Source organism: Uloborus diversus, chromosome 4 (assembly GCF_026930045.1).
Source record: "Uloborus diversus isolate 005 chromosome 4, Udiv.v.3.1, whole genome shotgun sequence".
Taxonomy (NCBI): domain Eukaryota; kingdom Metazoa; phylum Arthropoda; class Arachnida; order Araneae; family Uloboridae; genus Uloborus; species Uloborus diversus.
The window spans coordinates 28,374,489-28,401,508 of record NC_072734.1 but is presented as its reverse complement, the minus strand read 5'-3'; the positions used below and the strand labels follow the sequence as shown (position 1 = coordinate 28,401,508).

The 27,020-nt window shown below is 32.9% G+C and overlaps 1 protein-coding gene across 1 annotated transcript in view; it reads left to right on the top strand.

Moving 5' to 3' along the window:
- Positions 1 to 27,020, top strand: part of LOC129220127 (clathrin heavy chain 1-like) — a 94,344-nt gene that overhangs the window by 48,869 nt on the left and 18,455 nt on the right. The window contains 12 exon segments of the mRNA XM_054854471.1: positions 765 to 857; positions 3,335 to 3,406; positions 4,182 to 4,362; positions 5,102 to 5,172; positions 5,733 to 5,951; positions 6,030 to 6,295; positions 7,321 to 7,701; positions 8,855 to 9,038; positions 10,975 to 11,167; positions 12,734 to 12,891; positions 13,241 to 13,405; positions 16,568 to 16,724. Coding sequence (XP_054710446.1) covers positions 765 to 857; positions 3,335 to 3,406; positions 4,182 to 4,362; positions 5,102 to 5,172; positions 5,733 to 5,951; positions 6,030 to 6,295; positions 7,321 to 7,701; positions 8,855 to 9,038; positions 10,975 to 11,167; positions 12,734 to 12,891; positions 13,241 to 13,405; positions 16,568 to 16,724 — 2,140 coding nt within the window.

The window sequence follows — 27,020 nt, the reverse complement described above, 5'->3', positions numbered from 1 at the left end:
GAAGTATTAAAAATAATTGCTTTTGTTTTTTGAGCAGCATTGATTGCTTTCATTTGACTGTTTTTGGCGTTCCTATGATTTTATTTTCCCGCCAGCACCCTCTGCAGCACCACCGTCGATCGGCCACCTCACGATGCTGCTCCTCTAGCGAAAACAGTCTCCAGGTTGCGTCAATATCCTACACTTACACACATACATGCACGCACATACACACAAACACGAACATACCATCACATACACACACGCATACATACACCTAGACACAACTACCCACACTCATGCCTGGACACAAACACATATGCCTACACACACATACACATCCCCCCCCCACGCACAAACACTCATACAACTATCCACACACTCATACCTGCCCACAAACATAAACACACATGCCTACACACACATACACATCTACACACAAACGCACATATTCCCCCCCCCCCACACACGCACATAAACACACACTCGTGATTGCGAAAAACATAATTTGAATTCAAGAGGGCAAAATTCAAATTAATTTTTTTTTTCATTCATTTCACTAAACACTTGTTCAAATAAAAGATAAAAGAAAGGCTATGGTGACTGATCATCTCTTTTAATCAACAGATTTTGTTAGAAATGGAAAGTGGTCAGACATTCTTGAATTAAACATTTGCTATTATTTTGCATTTTTTAATTCTTAATTCTGCAAATCGTTCTTTCTGAGATCTGTAATATTTTGTATTAAGTTTCAATTTCTATATGTTTTCATATTTGTTTTCCAGGTTGCTGATGCAATATTGGGAAATCAAATGTTCACGCACTATGATCGGGCACATGTTGCTCAACTATGCGAAAAAGCTGGGCTATTGCAAAGGGTAAGATATTTTATTTAAATTAACTCAATTTTAGCTGATAATTTGGTAGATTTTGTGTGGGATTGGTGCTGAGTCATTTTTGGAAATGTTCATAAGTGAGCTCATGAAGAATCACTTCTTATTTGAGTTTGGAGAAAGTATGGATTTTATTTCTAAATGATATAATCAGTGGTGGCAATTTGGGGGAAGGGGTGCAAGGGGGGCCACCGCCCCCGCACTTTTTTTATCATTGTAGATCGCCTGAACATTTTTAAAAATTATAATTTGAAAAAGTTCTGGAGAGATCATCCAACAATAGCTTAAAACTGCATTTTTTAGACTTTGGTTTCAAAAAATTTCTGCAGGAGAACCCTTGTAAACACACTGCCTCCTTCTTGTATCTTCAAAGAGGGCCTAATTTGTGTTATAAGAATCTAACTTTGGAATTTTTTCTAGGAAGCAAACCCGCTTCTCCCTAACATCAGTAAAAATAAGTAAAAATGAGTGTTTAAACCTCGAATTAATAAACCGATTCTAAAGTAGTCCTCCACCTTTTCCTTTGAAGTCGCCAAAGGAAGTCTAAAATCGATGTTTTAGGGCTTTATCAGTTCCACAAAATAAATGAGGGAATCTCCAAACTCATTCCTTCCTCATGAAGTCATTCAAAGATATTCCAAAATAGCATTTTTAAAAAGATTTAACTCTGCAAAATTTGGGAGGGAAAACCCCTGAACACCTTGTCCTGAGTTTGTTCCAAAATTTCTTTTTTAAGAAACCAGTTGCGAGATTATTTACAGGAGATTATCTTTACATCACCGAAGACATTTCTTTTGATACTTCAGCTTCGAAATTTTTTCGGGGAAAAGTATCCGAATCCTCCCCCCCTTAAATCACTCACTAATTATATCATTCAGAAAAAAAAAAAATCCATACTTTCTCCAAACTCAAATAAATAACCAAAAGTAGTCTTCAGCTTCCAAAAATTTCTTGCCCCTGTACTTATAATCCTCACTCGCCACCTCTGAATACAATGAATGATTTTAGTTTCAAACTTTTTTTTTTCAACTAGTGCAATAAATAACTGATTAATAACTAATGATGGCATTAAAATCGGCTATTGTTGATTGTAGTTTGTTTCTAGAATCTTAATTATACAATCTGATAATGTATGTCTTTCATCTACCAGGAGATTCTTCTCTGTAGTATGCTTTTGTATCTTAATGTGTTTTTTTTAATGTAAAAATATTAAATTGAACTCTTGCCAACTCTGCAGACTGCCACCTGCCCAATGTTGGCATGTACTTATCTTTACTGCAAATATCACTGAAGTTTAATAGTATTTTATTTACTATCCAAGTATAGAAACTTGTAGGTAAAAGTTCAGTTTTTCAATTAAAGCATGCTGAGTAAAAAGCTAAAATGATTATGTATATCTGTTATTGAAATTTATAAATTTTCAGTCTGTCTTTCATTTGATTGGGAGAGTAAACGGAAAGAAAACCGAATTGTAATGTTCATAAAACAATTTATTTTCAAAGCAGTCGGAAGATTAAGAAGAAGCATAAAAATTTCTAAACCTTCAAATTAGGGATTCAGCTTAGCCAATTATTCATAATCGGACAAACTTTGTTGATTCAACGAGAATTTTTTTTTTTTTTATCTTTAAGTAGTCTTTGAATATGAAACCAAGATGAAGAATTGGTTTCCGAAAAAGTCCCTATTTAGCATGTTTTGTCTGAAGATTCTGCAAATTGAAAGGTATAGTGCAGAATCGCTTTTTTTGTCATTAATACATTATATCTTTCAGTTAGATGCAGTGGAAGTGTGCATAATTATAGTTATCATTCAGAACAATTTCAAGGGATGTTACAGGTTTCAGAAAATAGCATCTTGGATTCATTTGGATGTGTTCTTTTATCTGAAAACTGGTGGTATATCCCAAAACCTGTAGAATTGTAAAAGTAAATAAAATTATTTATCAGAAATCATTGTTTCTAAAAAAAAACTTGCCTTTTAAACAAACCACAGGTTTGTAAAGCATATCTCTTATACAGAATGGATGGCACAGTTAGGGGAATTAGCAAGTTATGATATTTAGAGGAGTGATGTTTTAAGAGGTCTCTTTCCCTTTTGTGAGGATCTCATTCTGTAGAAGGTACTTGATAGCATTTAAAGGAGGGGTGGGAGGCATCCCTCATGGAGGGCACCCCCTAGTTTTCATTGAATATTTCTATTAATATGTATAATATAATTAGCAAATAATTATTTTATGATACTTCAAATTCTGTTTAATTTATTTCAGAATCATTTTTCTCAATTAATGTAAAATATCTGACAGTTTCTTTTGGCTGTTGTCTCTGGTTGAAAGTTAATGTCTGAGGTGGCAATGCTTCTTATGTGAAATTTGCCTTTATAGCTCTTGGCTTTTTTAATGAATATATTTTATGCAGCAATAAATATGTTATCTAAATGTGTTTAATGTACTTTTTCCTCTTTAGGCACTAGAGCATTATACTGATCTATATGACATCAAAAGAGCTATTGTTCACACCCATTTATTAAATTCAGAGGTATTTATTTCATTGTAATCTGTCTTTATAGAGTTTTTCAACTTTGATAACCAAATATTTTTTATTGTTTTAAGTTTTATTTTTAAATTGATTTCTTCCAAAAAAAATTCACTAATTTATTTTAAACTGTAACTTTTTAATGTTGTTTCACAAATCTATTTCCTCGAGGTACGCAAAGTTTTATCTGTTTTATGTAATTTTGAAAATGTCTGATAGTTTTATGAACTGACATATTAATAGCAAATACTGTATACTTTATTTAATATATTCTTTCATGTACTTGCAAATGATCCCCCTAAGTCCATGTGAGGACACAATTCATATGGTTGTGTATTTAGAATTTCTTCATCACTGACAATTCCCAAGCCTGGCAAATTTTTGCAGCAATGTTCCCAATAGAGCGTGAGACCATGAGAATTGCGCATTCAAAAAATATTTCAATGCAACATTTTCTTGCAGTTTTGTCACGTCTGTTTAATTGAATAGGATTTTTTTAAAAAAAAGCTCTCTAATTTCCACAAAAAGCGAGATTTTCTCACCCATATTTTTTCCTCTAGTGGGAACCCTGTTTAGCAGTAATGCAAACTTAAGCAAATTGAAAAAAGATACCCATTGCTATATGGGGTATGAAATCTAATATGTAATGTCCATCATTTGAAATCCATTTTATTTTTTAAACATCTTAAGGAAATTAATAGCTTCTATTATCGCCTTAACTTTAAAGATAATGTTGGAATTGTGATTAAATGTACGTAATTTTTTTATTTCATTACAGTGGCTAGTAAATTATTTTGGTTCACTGTCTGTAGAAGATTCAATTGAATGCCTGAAAGCTATGCTTAGCCATAACATTCGTCAGAACCTGCAAATATGTGTTCAAGTCGCAACAAAATATCATGAGCAACTTACAACAACTGCCTTAATAGACTTGTTTGAATCTTTTAAAAGTTATGAAGGTAAAATCTTTCCGATTGTTTGAAATCTTAATCCGGACAATTTTTAATATTTTTAGTAATAATGTAAACTCTAATGCACAAAAATACCTCCAACCAGAAAAGTTTGAGCAAGAGCTGAAACTTTATGTCAATGATCGAATTTGAGATATGCAAGTTTGATTTATATTGCAGCACTTGTGCAAAGATATTTAAATTAAGCAACAGCAACATTAAGAACTGGTGCTGGTATCCATGACCAATTAGAATTGATTTAATTTTTAATATGCGTGACTTTATGAAAATATCTAAAACTTCGTATATTCGCAATCCAATACTACATTGTTTATGTAACGCAGTGCAATAAAGCTTCATGTAAAAACCTAGAGCGTGACCTAGAGTAGAATCTCCTTTTATCATTCTGATTCAGAAACATTGGTAATATTTTGCAACTGCTGATACTGTTTACAATATGGAGTTTTAAAATTAGTTCAGCATAAGTTTTTGTTATTTTTGAAAATAAATACATTGGTGTTTTGAGATTTATGATTAACTGTGTGAATTTTTCTAGTTCGAGTATTGAATAATTCAACATTTTGCTAACATAATTTTACAGAGTTTTACAATATACTTTTCAGGGCAGAGTCAAATTTTATTGTATTTAAAAGTTATCTTTAATATTGTTTGTTAATATGCCATTGTTAAATGCTTGTAGGAACTTTGTCATTGCAATTTTAAAAATATTAAAACTTTATTTATTTAGGCCTTTTTTATTTTCTTGGTTCCATTGTAAACTTTAGTCAAGATCCTGAAGTTCATTTTAAATACATACAGGTTAGTATGATTTTAATTTAAATGTATAGAGTCCTCAAATAGTATATGTAATCTTGCTCAGTGTTTCTCAAGTTTTGAAGTCTCCTAGTGTGTTACTCAGATGAATGAATAAGAAACAATAAAGAGTGATAATTGTTTTTCTACTTATATAAGACTTAAAGATGAAAATTTTTTATCCTTATTCAAAATAATTTTTGATGTCAGGTTATTTAGATGATTAGCTTAAAACTTTTCAAAACATTTTCTATTAAAAATGTGACAATCCTTTTACTTAAATTTTTCAAGTCCATACTAATATATATCACTTGCATATTGACAATGCAATGTCTTTACATTTCAACTGTATCCAGTTAACTCAAGCAAACAAGTTAAGATATTAGAAGCTGTTGGTAACAAATTTGGGAGAGGGAAAAGAGTGCAAAAGGTTAAATTCTTGTAAATCTTTTTATTATTTTAATTTTGTCTTTTTGAATCTTTCACCTTGTTCAGATTGAAGAGTGAGTGTTGCTAACTTTTGCATGTGAAAATGTTTTTAACGAATTTAAACTTTCTCATTTCAGTCTGCATGCAAAACTGGTCAAATTAAAGAAGTTGAGCGTATCTGCAGAGAAAGCAATTGTTACAACCCTGAAAGAGTCAAAAATTTCCTCAAAGAAGCAAAGCTGACGGATCAGCTTCCATTGATAATTGTGTGTGACAGATTCGACTTTGTACACGATCTAGTACTGTATTTGTATAGAAATAATTTGCAGAAGTACATTGAAATTTATGTTCAGAAGGTAAATATAGTTGCATGTACTAAATAATTTTTTTTAGAATTTAAATCTTGTTATATATCAGGTTGGTTTATGTCTTAGGTGAATCCATCAAGATTGCCTGTTGTGATTGGAGGTTTGTTAGATGTTGACTGTTCAGAAGATGTAATAAAATCTTTGATTATGGTCGTACGTGGTCAGTTTTCAACTGATGAGCTTGTTGAGGAAGTGGAAAAAAGAAACAGATTGAAGTTGCTATTGCCATGGTTAGAGACGAGGGTTCATGAAGGTTGTATTGAACCTGCCACTCATAATGCTCTTGCTAAAATTTATATAGACTCCAATAATAATCCTGAGAGATTCTTAAAGTAAGTATATCTTATTTAGTGTGTATCTATTCCCGGTATGCAATAGTAAATTTTCTATTACAAGAACTGCTATGAGAAATAATGGAATCCCGAGTTGAGGGAAGAAACTTCAATCAAGAGCATAAGTTTCAACTAGTAAATGATCCAATCATAAAGAGAAATTAACTCCAATAATTTTTTTCAAAAAAAAAATAAATAAATAAAACTCCATAAGTATTTCTAACAATGTAATGACAGAAAATGTAATGGGAGTGGCTAATTATTTCAGTGTACCAAACCTTCATTAGTTTTCTTTGCATCCGTTTTTGGAATTAATCATTTTGACTGCTAAATTGTTCAATTATCAATAACACACGAACTTTCATAGACTTCTGTTATCTACAAAGATGAGCTTTAAGCATATAATTTTCAGATCAAAAAGCAACCACAAGGCTTTTAACCTGAATGTTTCTTTTGTAGAAGAATGTTAGTCTTTTATTTTTAGTAGATTATTCCAAAAATTGTTATACCAAAAATTTTTTTTTGAACTTTAGTTTTGTTTTTACTTATCAAACAAGATTTCCAACTAGCAGTATAATTAAATTAATCAGAGTAAAAGTTCTCCTGATTTGGAAGCATATTCTTTATTTATCAAATATTTGTTCTATTTTCTTTATTGTTTCATTATCACTTTGATTCTGAAGATAAAATACATTAAAAATTCTGCATGTACTTTCAAATGCATAGCACTTTCAAAGAATGCATACTTAATTCCTAATAGCGCAAAAAATGTATTCCAGTGATATAACTTCAGAGAGGAAACTTAAGGCATTAAAATTTCTTGCAATAATTACAACCATAAAAAAAATTTAGAACTTCCTTTTCCTTTGTCTTATTTGCATTGGGTTTGCAAGCTAAATGCCGTTAATTCTTTAAAATGCTTAAAAATTTACTTGTACAACTAATCCTTCATCTTAAGGTTTCATGCAAATTTTGAATTTAAAATTTTCAAATTCTTTTTTATAAATATTTCTTATAAATTTTAGGGAGAATCAGTACTATGATAGCAGGGTCGTTGGAAAATACTGTGAAAAAAGGGATCCTCATCTTGCATGCATAGCCTATGAACGTGGACAGTGTGACAGAGAACTTATTAAAGTGTGCAATGAAAACTCTCTCTTTAAGAGTGAAGCTCGTTACCTCGTGAAAAGAAGAGATCAAGAATTGTGGACTGAAGTTCTGAATGAAAACAATCAATATCGAAGACCACTCATAGATCAAGTAGTTCAAACTGCTTTATCTGAGACTCAGGATCCAGAAGATATCTCGGTCACAGTGAAAGCTTTCATGACTGCTGATTTGCCAAATGAACTAATAGAATTACTTGAAAAAATTGTGCTAGAAAATTCTGTCTTTAGTGATCACAGGTATGTTTCGGTAAAATTCCTATCTTCTATACTAATAATATAAAGCAGTAGAGTTTGTTTGTTTGAACGCATTAATCTCGGAAACTACTGGTTCGAATTGAAAAACTCTTTTTGTGTTGAATAGTCCATTTGAGGAAGGCTATAGGCTATATAACATCACACAAAGACTAATAGGAGTGGAGCAGCAATAAAAAATATTATGAAAACAGGAAAATTTATATTATAATATAAAGTGCTTGGAAAGCAAAACATGCGAAGCCACGGTGGCTTGACCTGAAAACACAGACTTCGTGATCCAATGAGTGTAGGTTCGAGTCGGCCATGAGGCAAATCTGGAAAGTACATTTTAGAGAACATCCTAAAAAATGCCAAAAATGATTTGTAAAAAAAATATGTATACACATCAGTCTTATTTTTCTTATTAATTATTTAATTAAAAGCTGAACAGTTTGAACGCGCTCATATAAAGAACTACTGGTTCGAATTAAATTCTTTTTGTGTTGAATAGTCCATTGATTGAGGAAGTCTACAGGCTATATAACATTACACTATGACTAATAGGAGTGCAGCAACAATAAAAATGTTATGAAAATGGGAAAATTAATTTCTATACTAATATTATAAAGCTGAAGAGTTGGTCTGGTATTTTCTCAGAACAGTGTCTTAAAATGGCAAAAACTCGGAGAAAATTGACCGGATTTCAAGTGCTAAAAAACGTAATTTAGTTCATAATGCTACAGAGATTTATATCAGAATATTAAGTTTTTCATTGCTCTTAATTTGATAATTAAAATAAATTGTACATAATTCTTGAACCAAAACTAAAAACAGATTAGAAATAGAGGTTTTAAAACTTTCTTTTTTGCTATGCAATAGTGTAAAAATAAACTTTCATTTGTAATTCTTTTGTTTAAAGTATAGTTAATGTTTATTTTAAATATTAATTATACTTTATTGCTCTACAAATTTCGATTATTCTGTAGCATAGCAAATAATAACATGGTTCTTGGTAAAAATTAACTGAAAAACAAAATTTTTTTGTTAAATAATTAAAAACTGCAGTTTTTATCTATTATTTTCAAATTCGACTTTTAAAACTTTGTTTGACTATTTTACTCTATTGTAATAACTTATAGACCTCTTGAATTTTCAGAAATCTTCAAAACTTGCTAATTCTAACAGCGATTAAGGCAGACCGAACCAGAGTAATGGAATATATCAATAGATTAGATAATTATGATGCACCTGATATTGCCAATATTGCCATTGGTAGTGAACTATATGAAGAAGCGTTTGCTATTTTCAAAAAATTTGATGTTAACACTTCTGCTATTCAAGTAAGTTCTACATAAATTTCATTGCATTATGTTCTCTGCAGTTACCAGTGAAATCATATATTTGCAATTCAGCCACTGACAGATAATGTAGTTTTTAGCTCAAAAATAAAACATACTCTATCATTCGTGAATGTCATGTAAAAGTCGAAAAAAAAAGACCCTAATTCAACAAGCAGAGTTTTAAAAAAAATTTGAAAACATGGTTTGAAACTAGTATGTATTAAGTATTTTGGTTAATGCCAGTACAAAAATAAACATGAGAAATAAGTACAGTAAAACCTGTAAAGTTGACCACCTGTCTAAGTTGACCGCTTTTGTCAGGAACGGAATTAGTCCTGTCTTATATAATGAAATAAAACCTCTGTAACTTGACCACTAATATACACCAGCTTCGGTTTGAAGTATTGTAAAATACCCTTTGTAAGTTGGACCATTAGGCAAAAGCATTATTGTACTAAAAGTTTCATCAGTTCTGCCTCAAATAAGTAACCGGACATTTTAGAAAAACCTATAAATATTTGTTTCCATCGAAATCTATTGGGCTCATGTTAAGTGCCAGAAAATGCGCCAAAATTCAATAAGAAGGTATTTTATTGAAAAGTAGATTACCATGGTTAAAAATGTGAAAGAAAAAATCAAATGAAGAATTTGAGTCACTTTTGACTTTTTATGAATTTTTAGGAATTGTTAATATCGAGTTTTTTTATAAGCAATGAGGCTTTTTTTTTTTAAATTGATTTACAGAAATTTTAAATCTGTATGATACTTTACGTGTCATTCTGGTAAATAATCTCTAAAAATATTTAAATAACATTTTTACTTCCTTTTACAAAAAAGGATGTATTGTATTCGCGAAAAAATTTTCACTCAAAAATCGGCCTTAATTTCCATTTTTCTCACCCTCGAATGAATGTTGAGTTTTTTTTCGACCCGCCCACACGTGGATATATGCCTAAGAACCTACAGACACCCGAAATATCCATTTTGAGGAACCCCCCGGGTTAATTACCATGAATTTTCTTGTGACGTCCGTATGTATGTGTGTATCTCACATAACTCAAAAACGGTATGTCCTAGAAAGTTGTAATTTGATACGTCAACTCCTAGTGGGGCCTAGTTGTGGATCTTCTCTTTTGGTTGCATTCGGATGTTCCTAAGGGGATCTTTTGCCCCTTTTTTTGGGGGGGGGGGAATCACTTAATTTCGATGTAAACTCAAGTGGTGTTATAATTTGTCGGACACTTGGCGATATACCGCCAGTCCTTTGGTCGCCAAATTTTGTCACCAACTTGGTGACTAATTTGGTATTTTTTTTAATTTTAAATTTGGTTTCAATTTGGACACTGGTGATATTTAGAGAGTTAACAATTGAATCACATTAAAACTGCCAATAATGGGGGAAATGACATTAAATTGGAGTAAAAGGAAGTCATGTGATGCACACATCAGCTTGTTTCTTATTGTTTAAAAATGTTAAACAATGACAGTAAGTTTAAAAGTATTCCAATTAGTTAAAAAATGAATGCATGGGACAAGAAATTACAAAAGTTTTCATTACTACCCTCTATAAGTTGACCACTTGTCTAAGTTGACCACCAAAGTACTGCATCGCAAAGTGGTCAACTTATACAGGTTTCACTGTTTTAGAAAATGTTGCCATTTAATGTGATCAATCTCCAGTTTTGCCAGATCTTGGTCTGGAGTATTTTATTTAAAATTGCTTTTCAAGAAACTTGATTGAACTTAAGGAGCAAAACAAACATTTGCACTTTTTTAACTTTCAAATTGTTACACATTAAACATAATTAAGTCGTTTGTTCTGTTAATTTTAAATTTTTTTCTGTGGCCCAAAAATTTTGCTTTGTAGTTAGACCATCCATGAATTTATATGGGCCAGTATATAATATTACAAACATAATGGAATTTTCTCTTATAGGTGCTAATTGAACACATACAAAACTTGGACAGAGCTTATGAATTTGCGGAGCGATGCAATGAGCCTGCTGTTTGGAGTTTGCTGGCTCAAGCTCAGTTGCAGCAGGGCATGGTAAAAGAGGCCATCGATTCATACATTAAAGCTGGTGATCCATCCGCGTATATGGATGTTGTGCAAACTTCCCATAAAACAGGTTTGGAAATGTTTTAAGATGGAAATCAGTATTTAAAGCTTTGCTTTTGAACCTTTTTTAAAATTTAACATTCTTAATATTGCTGCGTTATAGTTGCTGCTCAAACATGTCAATGTCTTTAAATTTGTTTTTTGCATAATGTCTTTTTCAAAAGATCACCTGCCACCTAGCAGACATTAGGTGGCATTTTCCCTAAGGTTGTGTAGTAGACATTTCCTTCTCCCAATTCAAAACTGAAATATTAGGTAGTGATTTGGAAGGTTTTGACCTATGCTGTTTCGAAAAAGGAAAGTTTTCCTTTAAGGGGTCTAAGGACCTTTAATCTTCAGAATTATCGATTTTCTGGAAAAAATATATGTTATGCATAATTTTATTCTGAACAATTTGATATCTTATTTATTACCATACCCCAAAAACTTTTCGAGTTATTGTAAAAATGCGTAAACTTTCCCCGTAGAGATTTATGTTAACAGCAGCTGTTTAAGCCTCTTTTTCTCAGGTGTCAATTTCTTCGGTTTTCTCGTTTTGCGCGTATGATATTTCAGAAAGTTTTTTATATATTTCCGTATTACTTTTCATGCATGTTTGTCTGATACATCTTAACGATCTGAACCTAAATTTCAACTAAAAAGTTAAAGTTAATATTTAAAAATAAATTTTTTTTACCCAAAATTTTGGAAATTTTCGATATTAACTTACCAAATTTCAAAAAAATATATAAATAATTTGAAAAAAGTAAATTAATTTAGGTTCAGGTCATAAATATAAACCAGATAAACATACATTAAAAGTTTTACGGATATATATAAGAAACTTTCTGAGATATCATGCGCGCAAGCAATACGAGAAAACCGAAGAAACCGGCACCTGAGAAAAAGAGGCTTAAACAGCTACTGTTAACATAAATCTCTATGGGGAAAGTTTAGGCATTTTTACAATAACTCAAAAAGTTTTTGGCGTATAGTAATAAATAAGGTATCAAATTGTTCAAAATTAAACTGTGCGTAACCTTTTTTTTTCCACGAAAATCGAAAATTTTGAAGTTTAAAGGTCCTTAGATCCCTTAACAGATTCAATCAGGGTATGTTCCCTTTTTGTCTAAATGACCTGAAAAAAAATGTAGAGGGTGGATTTATTATCTTTTGATAAAGTCTAACTTACTCCTCTAATAAATTATGGATTTGTTGCGTTTAGACCTCTACAGGCTGGGAATTTGATTAAGGTTATCTTAAAGATAGGGAAAATGATAAAAAAAAAGTTTTCTTGAAGTGGATATGTTCCCTTTTGATCGATTACTTCTCTGTTCAGTTTCTTCTTAGTTCAAAAGTGAATCTCACTTAAGATTTATAGGTAGTAGAACTAAAATGAACCATATTTATAATTTATTTATATAGAGATAAAAATCTTACACCATAAGCATTCTGAAAGCTCTAGTTCAATATTCCTTAAAAGTTTGACTAATTAGTAGCATTGAGTTGCTTTTTTACTTATCTTTTAAAACTTGAAGATTTTCTTTCAAAACTTCAATTTTTTTCATGTATTTAAACTTTTCTCTACTTTTTCCAGAAAGCTGGGAAGATCTAGTACGGTATCTTCAAATGGCACGAAAAAAAGCTCGTGAATCTTATGTTGAATCAGAGTTAATTTATGCTTATGCAAAAACAAACCGCTTGGCAGATTTGGAAGAATTTATCTCAGGACCTAATCATGCTGATATACAAAAGGTAAGTGTTATGTTCATAAGTATTTTTTAACATTTAAATGTATGAACTAATATCCTCATTTTTAAATTTTTAAAAACAAAACATTTTTTGCTTTGAATTGTTTTTGTGTTAATATAATCTTTAGAACCTTTCATCTCGATGTTTAACTTGACTTATGTTGACTTATGTTTAACTTGATTTGAATTTGTAGAAAAAAGAAAATTTTTTCTTCCTTGTTATTTATCATAGGCACTGAATTTTGTCAATGGTTAATCTTAAATGTGTCTGAAAAAGGCTTATTTTGTTCAAGAGTCAAAAGTTGATACATTATTATCAACAGATTTCATAAGTGGAATGTTTTTGTTTGTAGATTGGTGATCGCTGTTTTGATGATGGTCTTTATGAGCCTGCTAAGCTATTGTACAACAATGTGTCTAACTTTGCACGTTTGGCTATAACTTTGGTTCATCTAAAAGAATTTCAAGGAGCTGTGGATAGTGCTAGAAAAGCCAACTCTACGCGCACCTGGAAAGAAGTAATTATTTTTTGACATCATTAGTACTAAAATTTATGTAGTGTTTGTTCAAAAAAAATTGGTTGTATAATAATCGCTATAAAATCCTGTAATATTTTGTTAAATTATCGTACAAAAATATGGTAGAAATCTTCTGTTGAGTAATTAATAGAATTTCATATCATTTAAAAGAAGCATCACTTAATTTAGTAATGTTTTTGCAATTTTAAAATCCTAATTATTTTGCTCTTGAAAATAATCTTCAAATTTGAGAAAGCTCCTCAGTCCCCTAATAGCATAAACAGAAACATTAAATGGCATTTTATCAATAAATATTTTTAAAGAGTAACTTTCTTGAAAAGAATGCTTGTACAATCAAATCAATCCAATTACACAAAAAGTATTGCAATTGAACATTTGTTTTAACCTACTTTTAGGGAGAAAAAACTTGATTTCAATCATAAGTTCAACGAACTAAACATATTAACAAGCCATTTAAAGATGCGGGTGTCATTAGAGAATTAAATGGTAAAGTTTTCAAAAATATGAAGCATTTGTTTAAATATTGAAAACACTTCATTATTTTACAAATTATATGCTACATAAATTTTGATATTATAAAAATCTCTCCAATTTAAAATACGAATTTAATTGTAGTATATCCACTCTTTAAACAATAGTTGCCATATTTCCAGTTCACTTCTGGAGAAGTCCATGAAAATATATTTTGATTGGAATTCACTATTTCAGCTCCCTGAGTAGAATATGAATGAAAAATTCAGCACATGACATCCTAATGTACAAAGCACATACTATCTCTTATGGAACTTCAGTAAGTAAAAGATAATTTTAGTCCACACACACAAATCTCACTGGCATTCCACAGATAGGATCAAGCATCGGTTGAAATTGGAACCACTTACGATTGGTTACAAACACATGCGTTTAAAATTCAGAGGATTGAAACTAGTTATCCTTAGTGTATATCATTGTGGTAAGGTAGACATGATTAAAATGGCTTTAAATAAAATATTCTAAACAGCCCTACTATACTGGAGTCATAAACTTAAACTAATGTATCGTTTAACTTAGTAATATTTTTTTTGTTGATAGATTTTCAGGGTTCGTACGGGTCATGGAAATCCTGGAAAGTCATGGAAAAAAAATAACAGAATTTCAGACCTGGAAAAGTCATGGAAAATTGAAGTTTTCATTGAAAGTCATGGAAATTTATTTCAAGTCATGGAAAAATTTCCTGGACAAATAGAAGGGAACAGTAGCTAAAGGAGCATTAGGAATCTTGAGTGATTTAACAGTATAGCACATAAAAGCTATTAAAAGTGGAAAATTGAACGATCCAAAAATCAAATCTGAATTTTGAAATCTCATTGCATCCACTTCTATCGCAGCTACTTGCCATTTTTTGCAATGTGATTTTACTGCCTGGACATCACTTATTTCGAATTTTCTGTTATTTTCAACACTTCTTATGTTTCATATTATTCTGTAGTAGCAAAATTTCACGTTCTTAGTTTTGCCACGCCCACTCAAAAAAAAAAAAAAACCAATTGCATGCGAGTTTGATTCCATCACTCGTAAGAACTTTTTTAATTTATCAGAGTTTATCTTAATTTGTTGAATGTTTTAGAAAATAAAGATCTTAAGTCAGGCGATAGAATACAGAAAAACAGGAATTCTAGTGACCTAAAACAGTAGTGCCCAACGTACGGCACCCAAAACTAAATCATGCGACCCACTGCTACGTTCAATGTCGGGAATTAAACGTGTTCTGGAATTTCTGAACCTATTAATTTATATGCATTTGAAAATATGCAAATTTGTAAACAAAACAAATATACTTTTGAATCGGAAGATTGATTCATTACTGAATGGTTTTTTCGAAAAAGATCTGGTTTAGAAACATGAAGAACTAAACTATGTGGCTTTACTTCAAAGAACCAAAATACTGTCAAGTTACATGGATGATTAAAGGCACTGTTGACACTAGAAGGTAACTAGTTTAGTTTTTTAAGTGTGCACTTATATTTTTTCCATTACAAGTAAGTGCTCCAATGAGGCTGTGGCATTCATACAGACGTTTTGCTAATTCTCATTTCCAAATATTACCAAGTTTGAGATTAACTAGTACTATTCTCTTCATGTAACAAGGTCATGAAAATTTTCATTGAAGTCATGAAAAAGTCATGGAATTTTTTCATCCAAATAGAGTATGAACCCTGGATTTTAAAATCTTAACTATTTTGCTCATAAAAAAATTAGTTTTTAAATTTGAAAAAGCTCCATGTTGCAACAAGCGTGGTTGAAGAAAGACAACCTCACTAGCCAGCAGCTGACAGTCGCTCTTCACAATATGGCACTGAAAGCTATGTGTGATAAAGAGCAGTGGCGAGGAGAGGGGGGCACCTGCTTTTATGGTTAATTTATTTCATTATCAAATTTAAGAGCTTAAACTGGAAATTATTCAAAAAAAGCAGAAACTTCAAAATTTTCAGAACATTTACTTTGCATATCTGTTTATAAAACATTATTTAGCACAAACAATAATTTTTAGTAAATGTATAGTTTAGGTATTAGTAAATCAATTATTTTACTTTAACTAGCCATACTTAATAATTATTACCAAGTGTTTGTGACACCTCAAAATATTTCAGGGTAAATAATATAAATCTAATTCATGTGTAAGTTTCTTCGGGGACAGTTTATATACAATATTCATCAATTTTCACTTATCTGCTTAAATATTCTCAAAACTAGCCCAAACAAAATTTTGTACTTCTAAGTTTGAAAATTTTGCTGCCGATGAAAATTTCTTGGCTTTTAGTTTTCTTTTTTTTTTACCTCCCCTCCCCCTCCCATAAGTCCCAAATGCCACCACTGGTAAAGAAAGAGTGGAGATAGAAAGAAAAAGAGCAACTGCAGTGAAAGTTATTTCTTGTCTCCAAACAGCAAGCTTCATCGGCATACTCTGTATTTAGTCCCCTCCCTTATCTTATTGATTTTATGTTCCCAAAATTTGTAACAATAGTTAATGTGCATATAGTAATAGAAACTTGGGGGCTCTCTTTTCAAATTTAGCAACATTGAATAGATTCTGAAATGTATATATGTTAGTGTTTTATTTAAGTTGTGATATCAGTTGTACTAAAGTCTAGGTTTTTTTAGGTTTGTTTTGCTTGTGTTGATAATGAAGAATTCAGATTAGCCCAAATGTGTGGTCTTCATATTGTTGTACATGCTGATGAGCTTGAAGACTTAATAAATTATTACCAAGATAGAGGATACTTTGAAGAGCTGATTAGTCTTTTGGAAGCAGCCCTTGGTATGGTCATTTCAGTAATCATAAAACCTCTATATTTGCTCTTGTGTATATATGATAGATAGTTCCTTGGTATTCATGGGGATTATTTTTATTGGCATCTGTATGAATGTTAAAACTGCAAGTAAAATTGTGTAATGTCCAGTAATGAGGGACTGTGAATATTGACCACTTTTTAACAAGTGGCCTATCGTGGATGCTGTATTTTATCATTGGGTTAAACTTTCAAAAATGAAATATTTATTAATCCAACATGCTTCGTTTACTTCCTGGTAACAAATTTGCAGATGATACATTATGTACTATGAAACTGAATAAAGCAATTGTAATTGTTAGTAAAAGTATAAAATTTCTACTATGAAACGACTGAGATAAAAGTGCATTAAAAAGCTGTTTTAAAGCTGTTCTTTTGATTTTGAGCTATACATTTTGGGCTTACCTTTGCCTATTTTAGCTTGAAGTTTGTTTTTTCTTTTATTGTATGTATACCTTCATAAATTAAACTGTTCCCTTCCCCTTTTTAAGGTACTTGATCCATATCTTAAAATTAGTTTAGTAATACATGACAGCATAAATTATTAAATAGTCTCAATTTTCTGTCATTACTAAAGAATAAAATTTAAAAAAAAATTAAAAGCTAGTTAGCTTAAAAATTCAGTTTTAATTAAGCTTGTTTATAAAGTGTGTTCCACTGGAAAAACACTTGCTTATGCTCATGTATGCATGCTATGTTAGAACTCATAACCATGTGTAATGCTCTTAGTGGAGTAAATGAGTAACATGAAGGGGTAAATTCATTTATGAATTACGTTTTGTTCATCAACAACCTGTGTTCTTCCAATTCACTCAGAAAATCTCATAAATCAATAATTCTAAACTTCATTAATTCCAAAACGTATTTAAACAAAGGAAGATATTTTATTGACTATAACATAATACAGTTCTCCGCCGACGTAGGGCGAGAAAAAAACTATTCAACTACCACGTTGTTATTCACCAACTCCCACCTGTTCCGTTACAATTCTTCGCTGTTGCCATACATAAAAAGAAATATAAACCGCAGACGATAAACAGAAAAACTATTAAGCCGAACATTGCACGTAAAAGGAAGAAGCCGTAACATACTCCCACCCATCAAGAAACTATTCTTGATGTGTTGGAAGTTTGCACAATTTTACAATAAGGAAGTATCAACCTATCAAATATTCCAATTTTAACTATTGCACATTGTTGACAGGCTTACAAAACACAAAAACTCACTATGGCCGGATTTTTAAAACCAACGATTGATTTTTTATGATTTTTTTAAAGAGCGATGCGCAAAAAAGAGGTGTGGCCTAAAACGTCAGTAGCTGACGTCATTTCCCTGTTCCGATCAGATCTCCATTTCCATGCCGTGTTGCGCCTACCAGGAGGTGAATAGCACTGTCTTTTTCAGCCTTTTTAAAGCCTTTAACCAGCATTTTTTCCATCATGGAGCTAGGATTCACGAAAGGTCAATCCAATAACCTTCCTCAAGTAAAGTCATTCATGGTGTTTGACATTTTTCGAAAGGACGAGAGATTTAATGTCCTAGAAGTACGGTGAGTGAAACAACAAAGTTTCACCATTGTTATTCTTTAAAATTGTACGTACATATCCGTCTATGTTTGCAGTTCATATTATTCGCATCAGTTTCCCTTATCAAGATTGATCATTTCCATTTATGTGTAGATGGTTTTTTTATCTGAATATATAAATTACAATGTAAGAGCGCTATTCCAGTTCTTACTTGGCGGCTTTTAATGAGGCGCGCATTTTGTAACAACCCTACTGCAAGTGATTCCAGTACTAAGTTTTAGAGCAGTTTTTGCATGAAAATTTTTCGCTTTGTTGGCGATAAAAGTTGATCTGCTTTTTTTTTTGTGGAAAATTGTTTTAAATCCATTAATACATGTTTATTATCCTTGAGTTTTTGTGCAACTTAGCAAAAAAAGGAAAAATATATTTTTTTGCTCTTTTGATAAAAATAATAAATTTGAAAATGGTGTTCATTTCATAAAATAAGTACCTTTTTGCATGTGAGAAAGGTCTTGTATATATAGAAACGCTTCTGGTGATAAACTGAAAATGTATTTTTAAATTATCAATTTGCAATAGTTAAAATTTGAAGATAGTTTGAATGTTAAAAAGAAAGTATTAATAGTTTTTGCATTGTTATTAAAATGGTAATAGTAATGCATCTATTACTTTCTATTTAAGTGTATTGTGCAGGGTTTAAATTCCTTTGTTTACTTGCATTTTTTAAAAAATATCTCACATGCTTATTAAACATTTATTTATGAACAGTTGTGAACATATATTTTAAACTGTATTTCTCACTTGACATAGTTTTTAATTAAAATGCAGTGCAAATTTTCATTTTCAAATTTTAATTAATAAACACACTTGAAAACACTTCTTTCGAAGATCCTGCTGGGACGGAACAATAACAAATCGCCTGTGAGGAGTTTTTTTAGATGTAGATACGCATCCAGGAACGAAGCAATACTTGTAATTGATTCTACTAGCCATGACAAAGAAAATCAAATTAAAAACAATCGCAGAATGCATTAAACCCTACAGACAGCAAAGGATTTTCACTAGCCTTTTATGCAGGGCTGTGGAGTCGGAGACTGAGTCGGACTGATTTTGGGGTAAAGGAGTCGGAGTCGTTAGAACACATGCCGACTCCGACTCCGGGCTTCTTTTTTTCTTTCCTTTTTATTAACTCTCCTTGCATTTTTTAAAAATTGACTACCAATTGGTTCGGTTACGTGTGTAAGAAGATACTAATGAGAAAATAACTGCCATTATGGCAATCAGCCAACTTGAGTGCTTTCCGAACTTTCTGTAGCCGTCCTCTAGTTTGCTTGCTTTTTAACTTAACTAATAGCAACTGTCAGCGAACGGTTTTGTTGCCTAACATTTTCAAGTAATCACTTTCATATAAAAATAGAAATATATAGTTTTTTTAAATTGCCAAAAGGTACTTACTCAACATTTTTAACATCTCCTGGCGCAGTGGCAAATTGCCCAAGATTTGGAAGAGCTCTATCATCATACCTATCCTCAAGGCGGGAAAGGATGCTTCCAATTGCAAGGGTTATAGACCTATATCCCTGACATGCATTCTCTGTAAGCTTATGGAGCGTGTAATCCACTGCCGTCTTATGAAGTATCTCACGGAGCACAACATTCTTCATTTCTATCAAACAGCCTATCGTGCCAATCTTAGCACTGTGGACCAGTTGTTCTACCTGAGTCAAACAATAATCAATGGTTTCCAAGAAAAGCCTCATTTGAAAACTGTCGCAGTGTTTTTAGACCTCTCTTCAGCTTTTGACCGAGTTTGGCGTCAAAAACTGGTAGACATTATCCACAGTTCTGGAATCAAGGGAAATGCACTCCTCTGGATTAATGACTTTCTTAGAGGCAGGAGATTCTCTGTTAAGTTCAATGGTGTGCTATCTGAGTCACGTAGACTGTGGGCTGGAGTACCTCAGGGTTCAGTTCTCAGTCATCTTCTTTTTCTTACATATATGAACACCATTCACCCTCACATTCATCCAGACACGAAAATCACATGCTACGCAGACGATGTCGCTCTATGGCATACTCACGCAGACATTGCAGCATCAGAGGAGGCTCTGAACAAATCTCTGAGGGGCATTGCCGCATGGGCAAAAGAGCTCAAGTTGACCATAAATGCTGATAAGACAAACTTTTGCATTTTCTCTACTGACAGACGACATAGAGGCACTTTTAATGCAAATATTAAAATTGAAGACTCCAACATCGAAAGGGTTTTCTTCCCTACCTATCTCGGTGTAACCTTAGACCCTGAGCTTCGCTTTTCAAAGCACATTGAACAAACTTCTAACAAAGCGCTTGAAAAATTAAACATACTTAGAAAACTCTGCGAAACTACATGGGGATCAAGACCTAAAGCCCTAAAAAGTGCTTATTGCTCTATTATTAGAACAGAACTTGAATATGCTGCCCCAATCTGGTGTCCGGCATCCGCCACTTCCAAACTTAAATTAGATTCAATACAACAGCGAGCATCAAAAATTATTATTAGCTCAGTCTCTTCCACTAATAACGAAAAAGCTGAACAGGAATGTGGTCTGCCTCCTCTGGAGTGTAGGCGCAATCTTACCACCATTAAGTTCACCAACAAACTACATTGCTACAATAAAGACCATATCTCCACCAGAGTGTTCAACGAATGGAAAGACAGGAAAAGGCTTAAAAGATCATCAACGCTCTAACTTGATGGAGACATCAGGAGCCAAATAAAGTTAGAGCATTCCACCTTGAACTTTGTGTAAGAGCCTCTTTTTCCCAGAAAGCCACCAAAGGAAACAAAGATTAATTTGAACCTCCTACAGCCATGCTCGAAAAAAGAAGACCCACAAACACTCAGACAAAAAGGCCTTGAGACGATTGAAAAGTTCTCCCAGGGTAACTTTGTGACTGTCTATACGGACGGCTCATCTGACATATCCCTCAACAAAGGAGGTGCTGGCATTCTCTTCCTCCTTCCAAATAGAGATAGATATACACATAATATCAACACAGGCATAATTGCTTCTAACTTTACCAGCGAACTTCTTGCGATTAAGGAGGCACTCACTTTTTACATGACCAATCAAGAGATCTCAGTCCCAACTGATGGATTGGCAATCTTCTCTGACTCAAAAGCGGCCTTAGAAGCAATCAAAAACGGAGCAACCAACATCACCTCTGCCATAAATGCCCTACTCGAAGACTTGCACGGCAACGGAAAATCCTGCATGCTGCAATGGATACCGGCACACGTGAATATTGAAGGGAATGAGTGTGCGGATTCCCTAGCAAAAGAAGGCAGAAACATTGGCAAACCTTGCACCACCATCACGGTAGCAGACTCAAATGCTGTCGCAAAACATAGACTTCTGCCACATACCTTTAAGAAGCCCCTCATCACCGACTTTGATTGCCCCAGAATCCTAACATCTACAATTGCAAGATTAAGAACAAGCCACTATAAAGGGATGAAAATTCTTCCCGACAAAACGAGAACTTATATTCCCTGCAAGAACTGCACCGATGCCCAACTGACTCCGGATCACATTCTTGAGTGCCCGGCCCTTATCCCACATGTTCTGCAGCTGGGTATGGTGCCACTGGCTTCAGAACTTCGAGAGGTTCTCTACAGCACAGATGCGTTGCAGCTAGCGGACGCAGTCTTAAAGACACACGGAGCCATTTAATTGTCCATGGACACGACAAAAAAAAAATATATATATATATATATATATACAATATATATATATAGTTTTGTTCGATCTCATATAAAGTAGTAAGGAAACGTAACAAGTTAGTAAATCAAAGCCCGTAGCTAAGGTTGAAACTTTTAAGAGTGATCGGCAAATTCAAAGAAGTTCTGCAGCGAAAGCACGAATCCAAAAGATCTGATGAAATAATTTAATGTTTTTTTCTTTGATAAGACTATTTCTATAAATTTGGTTCTCACTAAAAAGTATAGAACAAAATAAGTGTAAATAATTTCTTGATTACAACACTCAATAATTGCAGTTAATCTTAAAATCTTCATATTAAGGTTAATTCTAAAGCAGCCAATAAAATTTAAATAAAAAATTTAGCGAAGAAGAAATATAGGTATAGTAAAAGCTATTCGTAAAAATTTGTATACCGCCGCATTTTGTGTAAAATAAGCTCCTGATGTATATGAGCCCTATTTTCGTTGAAATTTTATTGATAAAATATAATTTAAAATATATTCACGAAAATTTTCAAAATTAAAATATTTATATTTTTTATAAACTCTGAAATTTACTTTGGGTGCCATCAAACCCCCTCTCAAGAACTTGGATTTAGAAAAAAAGCTTTTTTCTCTCTCAAGTAACAGCTTTTAAAAATTGAAAGAACACGATTTGGTTAATATCTATTTGTTAGACATTAAAGGGGGGGGGGGGGGGCAAATTACAGGCAATCCTTTTCAATTTTTTTAAAAGGGATTTTTATGTCATCTCACTTTTTAACTCGTAACTATTGGAAAATTTGATTTTTAAATTGAATTTCTAATGTTGTATGCGTCTTGGGTTTACAATAAAAAACAAAATGCGAAATTTTCATAAAAAGGAATTAATATTTCAATCTCTGTTTAAAGGCCCCCTTCCCCTGAAGGGAGAGACAGAGTTGAAAAAAATAAAATAAAAAAAATTTAAAAAGTCCGGAGTCGGAGTCGGCCATTTTCCTTCCGACTCCGCAGCCCTGCTTTTATGGGCGCTGCTGGCTGCTGTTAGAAGGCTCTTGTTTTCCCGCGCTTTCCCCCAAAGATCGCCAAGCACTTCTTTGTCCTAGCCAACCCCACCGCCTCGCAGCGCGGCAGTGACGTCAGTCAAAGGACTGATTTCGTTAACAAGCAAATGACGTCACTCGCGCGTGAACGTTAAAAAATTATTTAAAAAAAAAGTATTAGTCGTATCGTAAAAATTTTTTCGCAGATGATATTCATGTATGTTACTCTATCATATAAAAATGAAATTAGAAAATCGAATACTTCCCTATTGGCCGTTTAAAACTACCTTTTGCAGTTTTTAAAGTAACAACTCTTACCACACCATCCTTACCTGAATGGGTAGCAATTATTTTACCCAAAGGCCAAATAGAAGGAGGAACGTTATCCTCTCTTATGAGGACTATATCCCCTACAACAAAATTAATGTCCTTAGTTTTCCATTTTTATTTTTATTTTGGAGTGAACTCAAATAGTCCACACGCCATCTTTTCCAAAATCCAAGTTTCATTTTTTGAACAATATCCCATCTAGAGCGTAGTGACAACTTACTTTCCTGTACATACTCAGGAGGAGAAGAAATTACTTCACCTATCAAGAAATGGGAGGGTGTTAACATGCTCAACTGGCTCAAATCACTATCATCAAGTGTAATGAGAGGATGAGAATTAAGTAAAGCCTCGATTTGAGTCAGAAGAGTGGTTAGTTCTTCAAACGTTAAATTTGTATTCCCGATAACCCGTTTTATATGAAATTTTACTGATTTAACGCCTGCCTCCCATAATCCACCAAAGTGAGGACTTAAGTGGCGGTATCATATGCCATTCAATATTCATTTGGGACAAGAAATAACTTATTTTTTCATCTTTATTAATAGAGGACACAAAGTTATATATAGTTGACAACTGTTTTTTAGCCCCGACAAAGGTAGTACCATGATCAGAATGGATGTGCTTTGGAGCTCCTCTTCGGGAACAAAATCTGCGCAAAGCAGCAATAAAAGTTTCAGATGTCATATCACTAACTAACTCTAAATGTAGAGCCTTGGTGGCAAAACAAACAAATAGCGCTATGTAACCTTTAGTAGTTTTGGCACCCCTACCTCTATGCTTCAAAATACTAACTGGGCCAGCATAATCTACCCCACACACTGAAAACGGTTTAGTAAGAGTAACTCTATCTACAGGAAGATTACCCATTATTTGTTTTGAAACAGAATATCTATATCTACAAAAAATAACGCAGTTATGAATACATTTTTTGATAATTTTTCTAGCACCTATAATCCAATATTGTTGGCGCAAAATACCTAGTAATAAAGTAGTACTAGCATGAAAATGTAACATATGAAAATGTTTAACTAATAATGAACTAATTTTATGCTGAGCTGGTAAAATAATTGGGTGTTTAGCACTAAAAGGCAGCTGCGAATTTTGCAACCTTCCTCCCACCCTAATCAAGCCATCCTTATCAATAAATGGGCATAAACTTAGCAATAAACTTTTACATGGTAGAGACTTGTCATTCTTGATGCAATCAATTTCATCGCTAAAGTACGCAGATTGAATATAAGAAATTACCACTTTACCTGCCTGCTTTCTTTCAGATGTAGTCAGTGGCAATGGCTTATCATTGCTCAAAATACCTGGTTTTGGCTTACGATTTCTCACTCTACAATTTGAGATAAACCTAAAACAAAATGCTAATATATCAATAATTTTAGAAAATGAAGAAAATTTCTGAAATAAGTTATCAATGATACTACAATTAACAGAAGTATTGAAACTAAATTTAAAGTTCTTTTTCTCCTTCAAGACAGTTTCTGAATTTTCAGCTCTATGTAGTTGTTTAGGCCAGCTTTCTTCAGTTAATTTTAGCCACGAAGGTCCTTTCCACCAAATTGTGCAATCCGGAAGATATTTAGGAGCTAATCCTCTGGACGCAATGTCTGCCGGATTTTCCTTCGTTGGGACGAACGACCAACTTTTAACTGGTACTAAGTCTAAAATTTCAGAAGTTCTGTTAGAAACATAAGGTTTCCAATTACGAGGAGGAGACGACAACCAGGTTAAAACGACTTGAGAATCTGTCCATGCATGGAATGAGATATCACAGTCTGAAAATATGCTCTTTGTCGAAGAATACAATCTTGCTAGTAACAGAGCACCATTTAATTCAAGTCTGGGAATTGAAACAGACTTCAGTGGAGCAACCTTGCTTTTAGATGTCAAAATAATTACTTCTGACTCCTCATCAGAACGAGGCTGCACTGCATAGGTGACAGCAGCATAAGCACATTCTGAGGCGTCACAAAAACCATGAAGAATAATGTTCTTATTAGTTCTTTGAATCCATCTCGGAATGCGAATGTAGCACACTTGCTCAAAGTTCCTTTGAAAAGCTTCCCATTTCGTAGCAAGTTCTTGAGGCAGAGGACTATCCCAGTCCAATTTCAAAAGCCATAACTGCTGATAAAATATTTTGATAGAAATAGTGCATGGTGATAAAAACCCAAGAGGATCAAATAACTTGGCTGATTGCGATAAAAATGTTCGTTTTGTAATATTACCTTCAAATTTGAAATTAACTTTAAAAACAAAGCAGTAGTTTAAGGAGTCCCACGTGAGACCTAAAGCTTTAGAGCACTCATCTGGATGAATCTCTAAATTTTGAACTTCTTTGGGTGAAGTAGGCAAAGAATCAGACAGTACTTGTGGAGAATTAGAACGCCATTTTCTCAAATGAAATCCTCCAGCTTCCAAAACTTCAGAAAGTGTTTTGATTGTTGCAATAGCTTCTTCGTTCGAATTTGAACCTGACATTAAGTCATCAATGTAGAAAGAATTCCTAATTATAGATGATGCAGTAGGATCTTCGTTTTCAATGTCTAAACCAATTTGATGCAACACTCGCGTCGCTAAAAATGGTGCTGCCGAAGTACCATAGGTAAGAGTACATAATCGAAATTCACTAATTGGAGAACTCTCCGACTCCCTCCAAACAATTCTCTGTAGATCTTGATCCGCAAAATCAACAAGAATTTGCCGATACATCTGTTGAATATCTGCTGAAAATGCTATTCTATTCATACGAAACCTCATGAGAATAGCAAATAAATCTGGTTGCACTGTTTGACCAACAGCCAAGATAGAATTCAAGGAATGAGAATCAGGTGGCTTACACGAACCATCGAAAACAACTCTGAGTTTTGTAGAAACACTATCATTCTTGATAACAGCATGATGAGGAAGAAAGTATGTATCAGAGTTTAGAAAGTCAGGGCTTGTTTCAGCACGTGTCATGAGTCCCAATTTTTCATAATCAATCATGAAACTTTTATATTCATCTTCAAACTCTTTATCAGTTTTGAATTTTCTTTCCATTGCAAATAATCTCGATACAGCTAGTTTTCTTAGTTTCTTAACAATGATTTATCTTTGTAAATTGGCAACTTGACAACAAATCGACCCTGATCATTAATTTTAAAGGTAGTCTGGAAATGAGTTTCACAAAATTCCTCTTCTTCGGATAGCAGTCTCTTTTTCACGGGTAATTCTTCAGTTTGCCAAAATTTCTGAAGAATTGCATCTATATTTGTGTTTTCTTCGACATTAATAAAATGCGAATGAGCAATGGGAGACGAAATGTCACTACGAAGAATTCTTCCAGCAATAACCTTGGGCAATGGGTTCATTCTTCGAACCAACAATTTTACCATTTCGCATTATCGTGAAAAAACAGTCGGAACCCAAAATAATGTCAATTGGTTGCGGACGCATGAATTCTTTGTCCGCAAGATTACTGATAGCTTTAATATAACCTAAGTCCTTTAAATCCAAAAATTCAGATGGTAACTGAGCAGTTAATTTATTCAAAATATATGCTTTAACTTCGATGCGCTCATTAGAAAATTTCGACCCAATGTCAAGCATTACGGAGCCTCGAGTTTGACCAGCGGACACTTCAGCGATCCC